The sequence below is a fragment of the Rhea pennata genome, chromosome 14 (genome assembly GCF_028389875.1).
Source record: "Rhea pennata isolate bPtePen1 chromosome 14, bPtePen1.pri, whole genome shotgun sequence".
NCBI lineage: Eukaryota > Metazoa > Chordata > Aves > Rheiformes > Rheidae > Rhea > Rhea pennata.
In genome coordinates, this window is record NC_084676.1 from 19,291,038 (window position 1) to 19,303,038 (window position 12,001).

Sequence of the window (12,001 nt, forward strand, 5' to 3'; positions counted from 1 at the left end):
TGGGATGCCTTTCAGTCACTTCAGGTATTCTTATTTTGTTGTATGTGGAGAATTTGACCTCACCGGTATGGAGATAGGAGGAGATCGTACTTATAGGTGTGGCCCTCTTCTAGACTTCTCCCCAGATAAACCACCTGCAACCAGCTCACGCAGTAAATTGGCAGACGGCCAAATTCGGTTTGTCCGTGTTTGCTGTCCGCGTTTTGTGAAAGGGAGAGGAACCACCCTGTTCCGGGACCCAGGGCGGGCCGCGCCCAACGGTCGCGTCGTGCCCCGCCCTGCCCCAACGGTCGCGTCGTGCCCCGCCCTGCCCCAACGGTCGTGTCGTGCCCTGCCCCGCCCCGCCCCGCCCCGCCCCGCCCCGCCCCGCCCCGCCCCGCCCCGCCCCAACGGTCGTGCCGGAGCACGGCACGCTTTTGCGCGTGCGCAGCGGCCCGTCGGAGCTTCCCGCGCACGCGCAGTTCCCGCCCGCCGCCCCCCTCCGGCCCCTCTCGCGCATGCGCGCGGGCAGCGCGACGCCGGGGGGCGGTGCCATCGCCACGTCGGTAGGGGCAGCCCGCGAACATGGCGGCCGCCAGCGAGAGGAGCGCGGTAGTGGCGGCGGCGGCGGCCCGCGCTCTCTGCCTGCTGCTGCTCTGCGGCTGGGCCCTGGCGGAGCACGGCGAGGCGGCCCGCGGTGAGCGCGGCGGGGTGAGGCGCGGCGAGGCGGCAGGGCCCGAGGGCGCGTCGAGGCGCCGCCGCCGCCGAGCCGCCTCCCCCCGCCGGTGTTTTTTTTGACTCTTTCCAGCGCTCCGGAGCCCTCGCCGGCCTCGAAGGGGCTCTGGGCGGCGGGCTCGGGCGCGGGGAAGCCGCTTCGCGGTGCTCCGGCCGCGTGTGGTTTGGGGTACCGGCTGGGTAGGCCCCGCCGGGGCCGGGCCGGGGCCGGAGCTGCCGGTCGGTGGGTGGGTGGGCAGTGGAGAGAGAGAAATTAGAAGCGAAGGGAGCGCTTAACCTGTTGCGAGGAGAAGCTCCTTGCTTGCTCGTCGGTCTGTGCTGTCAGGGCGTGAACAGGTCCAGCCGGTTCCATTCGTGCTGGCCTCGCCTGGGGACTTGCGTGGAGAGTAGTGGAAGGAGAGATCCAGGATGCGGAGCAGAAATCTGTAGAGTGAACTAAGAACTTCTAGTTTCCAAAGTTGTGGAATGGCTTTGTTTTCTAAAAACCAAGTTTTCCTAGAGGATAGTTTTGTCATATAATGTTTATAAAGAACACCATGTTCTTAGTTCTTCTGTCACTGTGAATAAACATTAAAATCTGTTTAAGTTGAGGCATCTCTGGAGTTCAGGCACTACTGTCTTACGTTACCTGGCAGTATTGTGTAACTGTGAACAGTATAGCTTCCAGGTATAATGCCAAAAAGTTTTGAGAAGATACCGTAAATCAGTTTTGGTTTAGTTGCTAAACTTTCTGCAGCTGTTATAATGAAAAGTCAAAACTTCTTTCTTTTGGGGATAAGAGGAAATCATTTTTCCCATCACTATGTGATCACTGTATGTATAGGGAACAAAGTCATGTTCATTGTTTTACTGGACTGCTTTTTAAAAGCATATATTTTTTTCCTAATAGAAGTATCATTCTAAAGAGCCAGCTGGATGTGATTAAGTGTAGAATCTGAAATATCACAATTGAGAGATATGTAGATGTTATTAGGTAGTTGTTATCAGGTGATTTTTATGTAAAAGGTGGAAAGGATTTTTGTTTGATTTGCTCCCTTTCTTCCTTTTCAGTGAACACCTGAATGAAAAATGCTTAAGAACCTGATTTCCTGACTTGCCTATTTTTCCATGAAAGAAATAGCTTTTGGAAAAGGTGCTTGTCTATCAGAATAACTAGGAGTTCAGAAATTATTGAAATTTCTAGTTCTTTGAGAGGAGGGTTGATTGTAATAACTCCTTGTGAATTAATTCAGCATATATTCATGCTTCTGGAAAGTTTTTAAATTGAGGAAAGAAATCATAGTGAATTAACTTAAAAACTTCTAGCGTCTTTGATGTTGGAAAAACTAGTCACTGTTTTTCCTAAAGGTTAGATGACCAAGTATGTGGGTGGAATTGAAGCTGCAGCATAGGCTGTGAATCCCTTAACATTTAAGCATGCGTCCTTTTAAAACTTTCAGGTTAAAATGTGTACTTCTGTGTTTCCTGAAAAGATACTTGTATGGATTACATGAAAAATATACTTTACTCGCTGATCTAAGGTTGCTTTACATTTTCATTACAAGAGCTTCTTTTCAAATGCTCATAAATGTACATGTGTAGCACTCACAGAAAAAGAGGCATCTGGATCAATTTGATACTTGGCTACTATTCCAGAGCAGGTGTTGCTATTACTAGCTGTCCAAGCAAGATTTACAGCAGTTTCCAATTTGTTGTTTGCTTTCTGGTAAACGAGCCTGTGGAGCCTCCAAATTCTGTTTCTTTAGGTATGGTCATTATGCTTTGGAAGAACTCTTAAGAGGTTAACTTCCTGCATTAAGGCTCTTCCTTTTAAGTAGGCATTGCAGTCAGTGCTAGCAAGTAGAAATTGGCCATTCATGGACTTGATGACTGAACTGTAATTTTGGATGTTTGATAGGTGCTTTGGTAATCCCCCAAATACTTAGATCCTATTTGTAGAATAAGATTTGTCTTCTCCCGAATTTCTAATGCTACAACAGTGTGAAATATGGTGGTTTAAAGTGGTAATTGAAGTGGTAGTTTCCTTATTTTTAAAAAATAGTATTGCTTCAGATTATTTATGCATTCCTGGAACATCAGATTTAGAGAAATGTCGTGGGATTAGCTCACTGGGATTAGCTAGGTCTTTTCTGTTATACAATTGGTTAAAGTCTATTTCATACCATAAAAGTATACCATATAAACAAGGAGAAGTCTGTTGTAACTGATCCTCTGTAAATATACATGTTTCATGAATAACATGATTCAGTATCATCTGTATAATATTTTACTTATGAGTAACTTGACACAAGGAGTTGGTTGAATGTTTCATTTCTAGAATCTGTAACCTTTCAGTGAGCCATGGAGCTCCTTAGGAGCACTCTATGAAGTGTTGTCCTCCTTTTTTCCTTAAAAAAAAAAAAAAAACCTTAACATGCCAAAAAATACAAGGGAAATATGATTCTACTATTAAAATTATGATACCTACTGGAAATTTAAAATGTGTTTTTCATTTTTAAAGTGCCTCCTGTTTTGAATCTTAACAATGAAGTGCTGTGAAAGTGTGTACTACTAATAAACTCTCTCTGCACTTTTTCCCCCACTTTTGGGTAGAAAAGAGGGCATACTGGGTCCTGCCTGTGGTTTCAGTGTTCTCCTTGCTTTTTATGTAGTTTCCTAAAGCAACCCTAGCATTGGACAGATGCTTACTGACTTTCTTCATTATAGTGACTTACTGTAGACAAAAGCCTTTCCTATACAAGTGTATGCAGTCATAGAGTTCTTTTCTGATGTTGTTCTTTTAACCTGTGGCTCAGTAGTTTGAGTCTGTTTAGTTGAAGGTTGGAAATTTCATTCTGTTTCTACAAGTTAAATGAAATCAAATGCTTGGGAAAAGAGGTGCTGGGACCCTATGCCCTGACTGAAGGAGAGGTTGTAGTATGTTCTCATTTTCTTTTGGCAGAATATGCCAAAAGGGAGAAAGATTTTAAAGCTTTCCTAACTGCAGGAAAAATTTTAGTGACCTCAGCAAAATCTTTGGGAGAAAGCATGTGATGATGGACAAAATACTAATTAAGTTTGAACCTAAAAGGCGTCATAAATACAGAGGCTGGGAAATGTGTCTCTGAAGTCCTAAGTCTGGAAAGTAGACATGCTAAATTTTTGAGGCATACTGGTCTGGTAAGCAGGTACTTCCAAACGTGAATGTCGGTCCTGCTAAAGAGTTCTTTTTGAAACTGCAGAAGTACAGTTCTGCTTAAGAATTCTAAAAGAGTTTGCAGTATGAAATATGCCTAGTCCATCACTGTATGATTTCTTGGCTGTAAAGTACATACTGTATGATCACTTTCATTTATAATTGAAGTATTGCAAGAGAAGGTAGTGTCTTGTGTTTAATATTTAATGGTTTTAATCCCTTTCTCAGAGTCTACAAAAGTGGAGGTGCTTCAGAAAAATATTTCTGCTAGAAATGAGAATGAAACACTTCAAAACGTAATAGACGACTTGCACAGTATAACACCAACAAGAAAAGAGGTGTCTCCAACAACAGCTAGAATCACTTCTGTGACTGCAGTAAAACCATCTACAGCAAAAGGTGATTCTTTGCTCAATGTTCTCTCTCATGCGGTGACTGTTAGTCCTGTATCTCAAATGGATGTTGATGCTTCTGAAGACACTAGAATTGAGGAAGAGGATCTACTAACAGATTTGAAAGACACACTAAATAGTTCTCCACCCATAATAAAAGAAACTCTGGAGTCTGATGGAGATGACTATGGTCCTTATGAAATGACATCGAATTCCAGATATAGCCCAGATCTCCTAGACATGCCAGAAGATGAGGATTCTGACACCATTGGTAATTATAATGAGGAGGTTCAGTCCCATGAGGAGAAGATAAAAGATGCTACTGTCACAGATTTGGAAGAAGACAGCCATTTTTTTTTTCATCTGGTTATAGTTGCCTTCTTAGTAGCTGTTGTTTATATCACCTATCACAACAAGAGGAAGGTAGGTGTACTGTTAAAAGTTAAGAGAGATTGCTTTAATGTTTAAAATAAAATTGCTTGGATATTGTAAGTGTTTTTATAAGAGGAACATAACTTTGGCAAATAAAACTTGCGCCTTACTTACTTTGGAGAATGACTACTTAAAAAAATTTTGTTGTGATCATTAATGTCACTTTTATTGTATGATGAAAATGAATTTGATTCAAACACTTCAAATTTGAAAATTAAATGATAAAATTGGCAAACAATCAGTTTACTGATGTGCACTGACAGTGTATGATGTGACTTCCAGAAATAAGACCTGAGTGAAGTCATGTAAAGTTGATTACTTATTTTGGTTCTACCCAGGATTGTAAACAGCAAGGAAGAAAGAGTTCATCTCAAATAATGTGAAAATGTTCTTGATATAGTATGATAATACCTGTAAGATAGACTTGCTTCAAGGTGATCTCCATATCATAGATATTCCTAGGGCTTAACTGTGAATTTGGAGGAAATAGCACTTTGTTTCCAGTTTTTCACAGACAGGCCCCAGCTTATTAGTGGTTTCAGGTAAATGTTTCTTCAATATGAACTAATTCTCTGTATCTCAAAAGTTGCCTGATTAATTGTTTTTTTTTTCAAAATATATTGCTACCGCAGTGGCATACACAGACAAATTAGCAATTAAATCTTAGGTTAGTTCTTAGATTTGAGAAGCTTCATTGTTTCTTTTTATCCTTGTAGAGAACACTGACTTGGTCCAGGATTCTGGGGAATCCAGAAAGAACACAGCTAAAAAGAAATACTTCTGCTTTACAGTACAGTAATGTGTAAATTGTGTGCATCTAAGTGTTTTTAGGGAAAACATTCTAGAGTGCCTGAGTTAAATTTTCAAAAGTAACTTTGAGATAAATCTGAATAAATGATAAAAATCTTGCCCTGCCTTTCCTACATAAGTGAAATAATGTTTCGAATGTTATCTGGGTAATGGAAAAGTGATTTGTTGCTGTTACTCTTCAGCACTTAAAAATAATTTTGTGAGCAGAAAATACCCTAGTGCTGTAAGTATATACATTGGCATGTATTTATGTGAGGCAGCAGTCAAACTAGCTTAAGTTCTTCTCCTTTTCTTCTCCCTGTGCTTGCTTACTTATCTGTTTTACCCTTTTGCCAGTACAGCTATATTGTGCTGTAAATTGAATTCCAAATACGATGTAGATAAGAAATAATGCTAAACAAAGTGAAGATAACAGACATTCTTAAATCTGATCGCTTCAGTGCTTGATTTATCACATATCCTCTGTAGGTGCCCTACTGCTATTGCTGAAGGGGGCACTAAGTTATATGCAGAAATGTTTATCAAATAGCACTGTTGCTGCTTTTTTTTTGCCTTTGTTTCACCACGAGTAATATAAGTAGTATTAACAATAATGAAATGCCAGAATAGGTAAGATGAATAAACTAACAAATGTCACCAAGTTGGGTGTAATTTTAATAGCCCGTGCATGGAGTACATCTGAAGCTGCATACGTATCCATACTAAAAGAATTATGGGTGGGATGCTGTGTTTTTGCCAAAACTGCAGTCAAAGTTGCCAGTAAATGACTTGCTGGCAAGAGCAATGTGGAAACGGCTGACTATTCATGCCATGTTTTATGGTAACAGTATGCCATTTCCAAGGTCACTGGATGGAACTGTGATTATGAATACAGCTGTTAAACTAGCTGTCGAAACCAAAATCTTTCTTCATATCCTTAAACAAGGTAACTGTGTTTTCTTACAGATCTTCTTATTGGTCCAGAGCCGAAGATGGCGGGATGGCCTGTGCTCTAGAACAGTGGAATATCATCGTTTAGATCAAAATGTTAATGAGGCAATGCCTTCTCTGAAGATAACCAATGATTATGTATTTTGAAAGCACTGTGATTTGAGTCTGCTGAACTTCTCAGTCTTTGCCTGCCTAGTCATGTAATGATATTCAGGTATTCTAAATATGCCGCTTGTACTGAAATGAGGGGTACTTTCTCTGACCTGGGTATTTTTGAGATTAAATCTCATGCAAGATCAAAGGCATGATACATCTGTTTGCTACTTTGGTTAGGTTTTAAATCAGCTATACAGTTACAGGATTTAATAATTAGTGCCCTTTCCATTCGTTAAGGATCTTCCCTTCTGTCTGGAGCAGTCTTAGTAGAGGTAATGCAAAAAATAAGCATAAAATATCCTAGGCCTAATAATTAAGGTTTGGCATCGCTGAATCAAATTAATGATCTCTTTGCTAATTACTTGTATGGCTCATAAATCCTACTGTATTACAATTTGAAAAATAATTAGTTTTTTTCCATGCTTAAATCCTGGTGCTGCAAAACTTTCATGTTTTTTCTTTTTTTTTCCTTGCCTAGCTTGATCCTATCTTAGGAAAAATAGCTAGCATGACAACTTCATAATTTCTACGTGTGTTCTTGCAGTAAATCATTTAAAGTGTTTCAAACATGATTATTTTTATTTCAGAAGTTATACACCATATATTTCTGTAGAATGCTGAAGAAGTATGAGAAGGTATTGCAGCTTCTTGACTGTCCGCCTTTTTCTTTAATTATATTTATGACTATTTCATTATCTTTAATTACTGAATGGAAAATAAGCCTCGTGATATAATTTTAGTAAAATATAGATAGTTGACGGGCTTTTGGTACATCAAAGCTTTCCCTTGATTTTTAAGACAGTTGGGACACACAGTTATATTGTTTGGTACATTATGAATAGGAGAGGCCTGAGAATATAAGAACAATATATTTTGTTGGTATTCTGACCTAGGTAACAGGCAGATAAAAGTAATGATGTGTGGGGCTGTCAGTCTATGGATAGCGCACTTTCATTTTTGACAAATATTTACACATGACTGTAAAGCAAGTTACTGGTACGTTGTTTTTTTTTTACGTTGTCTTTTGTACTTTCATTATTTATGTTTTCATGAATTGTAAAATGTAAAATCTCTTTAGTTTTCTATACATTCTGTTTCTGATTTAGTTTTCAAAACTGATAAATATGTAAATAGTGGTGGATCAGAACCATAATTAATGACTTGGTATTCAAGTAATTATATAACACTTTGAAAGAAATCAGAACTTTATAGCTGTTGGCATGAAGAGTTTGAAGGCATGATATCTTATTGATGAAGCACTAAAACTTCTAAATCCTACTGTTAAATGCTTTCTTTTCATAACCATAAGAAAGTAAAGCACAAACAAAATATACCAAAACTGTTTTCTTGCAGTAATTTTTATTATATTTGGACTTGTATCACTTAATGTTTTGAATAAGGTTTTTTAAAATAAATGGCAATAATAAGCTTGTGTTTTTTTTATCTCAACTATTTCAATGATTTTATGTAGTACATTACCATAAAGAACTTCTGCTTGGGATTGAACAAACTATTCAAAACTATGTTTTCCATTACTGATGAAATTCATCCTGTGCAGAGGATGTATGCAATTTGTGTTTTTTGCCTCTCTTAAGTGATATATAGGGTAGATAGCAAAACCTGCCTGAAGTCTTTTAAGCTGTAAAAAATTTAAAAGATCTTTAGAAGATATTTATGTAAGTTGTATAATTAGCGGCACATAGTAATTTTTTGAAAACTTAGTACAGCTTTTTCTCATGGAGGTGATTGAGCACCTGTGCTAAAGCATAACATTGCTTTGGTCAAGCTCCAAAGGGTAAGATTACCTTGCAAAGCTCCTTTAGAAATTTTGGAATTGGAGAGAAGAGGGCTAACAAATGTATTCCCACTTAAAGTTCAGTAGTTGCTTTTTAAATACCATTTATAAATATATATTTTTTTGGCATTAGATAATAGTGTGTTCACAATTTGCAAAACATTTGTTGTTCCTTTCAGCTTGGTATGGCAGGCCTTACACTGACCTGAAATATCAAAGTTCCTGATGGCATAGAAATACAGTAAAATCCAAGTTAATTTTTTTACCTTGACTGCTATTTTCTCTTCATGCCATTCAGGGAATTAGATCATCATTTTCAGCTTCCTGACCCTAATAGGTAGCATACTATTTAAAAACAAGTAGTAAATTTACTCTGAAGCTAATAGAAATGAGGCATATTTTGTTGATTTCTGGAGTTCATAAATGTGTTGCCTTGTTCTGTCTTGGACGTCTTCCCAGGCTCTTGAAACGTGGTGTGGTTTGCTGAATCAAACCATTCTAAATGTTTTTCTTCCAGGCTTTCTGAACTATTAACAATGCCCTATTTAAGACTATGTTAATGTATTGGCAAAGAATCTTGTTTTCCCTCCAGCTGTCCTCCCTCCTCCCTCCCTGCAAAGACCCATAGAGAGAGAAATTCATTAGCCTTCCAGCTCTTGAACTGGTATTTTCAACAAACTCATTCTTTTAAAACACCGTAACTTTTTGAGGGAGGAAGAATACACACTGTTAAACTAGTAATAGGATTGCTTTCTCTGTGTTTTCAGGGATATCTGTCTAAGGACTAGTATCAGCTCAGTTATTAAAAGTACTTTGGAGTTTGTTTTGTGGTTATCACATTTTAAAATGATCTTATGTTTTAATTCTGCTGTGACAATACTTGTCCCACAGTCTTCGTATTCATCAGTTGCACCTAACACTACTTAGGCCTAATGGAGTAAAACTTGCTTTGACTGTACTGTGAATGTTAATAAATTCTCTTCTGAAATGTCTATTTAGCTGTCTTCTCTGAAAATCCTCTTGCATGAGGTAGCCTTAGAATAGAAATTTCTATCTTGAACCTTTTCCTCTTGATAGTCATATCAGTCATGATATCTTTTGAGATGGATGACCGATTTTTGAGATTGTGAAATCATGGCTTGCAAGTATGTGTTTTTATACCAGAATGCGACTGCTAGACTGTTTCACTCAAAGTATTTACAAACAACTACTCTTTGCTTGCGCAGCATTCTGGCTGTTGTGTACATCCTGTATCTCAAAAGAGAAAGTTTTCATCTTTTAACTATTTATACAAATATATTTTTAATAGGGCTCTCTACCAGTGGTACATAGGGGAAGGTTATCTGCATGTTTTTAAAGTCACAGGAAATTAACATGCATTTCAAATATGAAATTCTTTAAACAATATATGTCAGTGAGTCTCATTTTCATAATTCTCTACAGTTATTCACTTTTAGAATGCTAATTTATTTTAAATACTTGAGGTGAATCTTGCTCCATAAAGTTGACAGTAACTGTAGCAAGTTGCCCCAAGAGATAGGCTTTCAAGCCTGTGACTGTTTTGTCCTGAGAAAGTAGGAGGAAGTTAGCCCTTGTTCACAGATGCATCTAAGCAAATTAATTTTAAATGATAACGTTTGTGGAATATCACTTTTTTAAAAATTTGCTTGCTACTGGTTCTCTCCAGCATTCAGGTAATAATGCCACCTTAACGTAGAGGGTGTAGTACCAGTTAACACTGGTTATTTGTGTCCTGAGGGAGCGAACACTAAATAATCAGGTTGTTGCTGATGGAGTCCTGCCATCTTGTCCCTCAAATGTGGGGAATCCAGGGTTGAAGAGTAGTCAATATTCATACCAGTACTTGCTCACTTTAACTTGTAGTGATGTGATACCAGAAAAAGTTAGAAAATAGTGATGCTATCACTTTGACCCAGGAGAGTATCTATGCTGAAATGCTTCTTCGGTGCACCTTTGTACCGTTCTCTCCTCTTGGTATTGTGAAAAAAAGGCACCAGACTGAAATGTTTATTTTGCAATAGCCTTTGGATTGTTGCCTTAACAGGGAAATTACCTTACCCAATTGAGTTGGGTGGTTTGATATGCTGTTTCTTAATAGCGCCAATAAAGAAGGAAAGGTTTCATATGATCCAATTTTGTAAGGATTACACCAGTACCTGAAGAGTGGGGCATATGTCACCCATTGTGTAATAAAAGAGCCATTTGCTGATGAGGTAATTAGGATTGAACTACTGTTCTTAAAATCCTTTAATTAAATTTGCTTGTGGAAAACTAAGAGCAGGCAATCAAAAATTCATGAAGTGCTGAGATCAAATAGTAGAGGAAAAAGCAAGCAAATTTATGTCAGGTCTTACCAACAAGAAATGTCTTGATGAATTTCTTTACTGAAGAAAGGAAACTTTCTCCCATTAAGGTGAATTATGACTTCCATCAATATTCTGATAAAAGGAATAAAATATTCCTGAAGAGCTTTCTGATTAAACTTCTCAAGATGAAAGTTGAAGCTCTATTTATGTAGGTTCTCGTTAGTGATTTGATTTTTATGAAATGAGGAAAGAAATAATGAATAGGATAGTTTAAACAAATGATACATTTCACTTTTACTATCCAGGAAATCAGGTATTCTAAAATATTTATGGTTTAATTTTCATTTAGTACCAGTGCATATTATTCAGCTAAGTGAACTGTCCTTGGCTGCTGCTCAGCTGTATACAGGGTGAAAAGGGAAAGGTTTATCTGAGCAGGGTGGTTTGAGTTATGGGAAATTCATTTGCAATGCAGAGACGAAAAATGTAGTAGCTCTTAATTTAAACGCTGCAAAAATATTAGAAAGGGAAAAGAGACATTTCTATAGCTCTAATGCACGTTATTACAATGATAATAGGGCGACTGTGTTACTGAGTGAGCATTGACGCCAAGGGAGGCAGCTCATGCTTTACCTCTCCTGTCTCACCCTCGTCCTGGTCCTGCTTCCAGCCACGCCAGGCACTGTGCTCTAGAAGGTGAGCAGATTACGATTACTAACCTGGCAAAATAATCCTTTGGATTTTATTATTCTTTTTCTTCCTGAGTTGATTTTGGTGCACCAAATTGATTTACTGTGCGGTTAGAGCTGGCTCAAGTTAAGCAGTGGGAGCATTTAGGACAGAGCCATGGGAACATTCCCCTTTCAATAGCAGCAAACTGTTAATTTGGCTTCTCATAAAACTAAAACCATTATTGAGCTATCTCATAAAGCCATCCCTGAAATGAGCATTTTACACTGGAGCTTAGATGAGCTACCAGTCCCTGCAGTTCCAGCATAGTCTGGATTTTACTGCTGAAAGGCCAGGCTGACCTGAGGTTTGAGGGGTTTGGTTTTGGTTTTGTAGAGTGTGTTGGGAGGGAAATCCCTGGCGGCCTCTCCGAGGAGGCCGAGGGGTGTCGTAATGTGGTGGCAGATGGTCCTCAGTGTCAGAGCACTCGTGGGGCTGTGCAGCCTGCTCAGCCTCCCAGTCCCAAACCTGACCTGAAGCTGTGGTTAGCACTCCCGTAAGGCTGAGTGGCTTTATGGGAGTGCTAAATCCTCGTGTAAGG

At 38.9% G+C, this 12,001-nt stretch overlaps 1 protein-coding gene across 2 annotated transcripts; it reads left to right on the forward strand.

The window, feature by feature from the left end:
* The first annotated feature begins 554 nt into the window (after window positions 1–554).
* Window positions 555–7,948, forward strand: C14H5orf15 (chromosome 14 C5orf15 homolog). 2 transcript variants are annotated; one of them, XM_062587645.1, is made up of 4 exons: window positions 555–676; window positions 4,118–4,704; window positions 5,430–5,515; window positions 6,469–6,553. In XM_062587645.1, exons 1-4 carry the CDS (start codon window positions 565–567, stop codon window positions 6,539–6,541), a joined length of 858 nt encoding a protein of 285 aa, XP_062443629.1. In that variant the 5' UTR covers window positions 555–564; the 3' UTR covers window positions 6,542–6,553. The 2 variants fall into 2 exon arrangements, with proteins under 2 accessions (XP_062443629.1, XP_062443630.1); XM_062587646.1 differs by lacking the exon at window positions 5,430–5,515 and having other exon boundaries at window positions 6,469–7,948.
* Window positions 7,949–12,001: the final 4,053 nt, after the last annotated feature.

Bases quoted from the DNA above. Each gene is read 5' to 3' on its own strand.
- C14H5orf15 (XM_062587645.1), top strand. From the start codon at position 565: ATGGCGGCCGCCAGCGAGAGGAGCGCGGTAGTGGCGGCGGCGGCGGCC. The intron at 677-4,117 runs GTGAGCGCGGCG...TCCCTTTCTCAG, and splicing joins GCACGGCGAGGCGGCCCGCG to AGTCTACAAAAGTGGAGGTG. The intron at 5,516-6,468 runs GTAAATTGTGTG...GTTTTCTTACAG, and splicing joins GCTTTACAGTACAGTAATGT to ATCTTCTTATTGGTCCAGAG.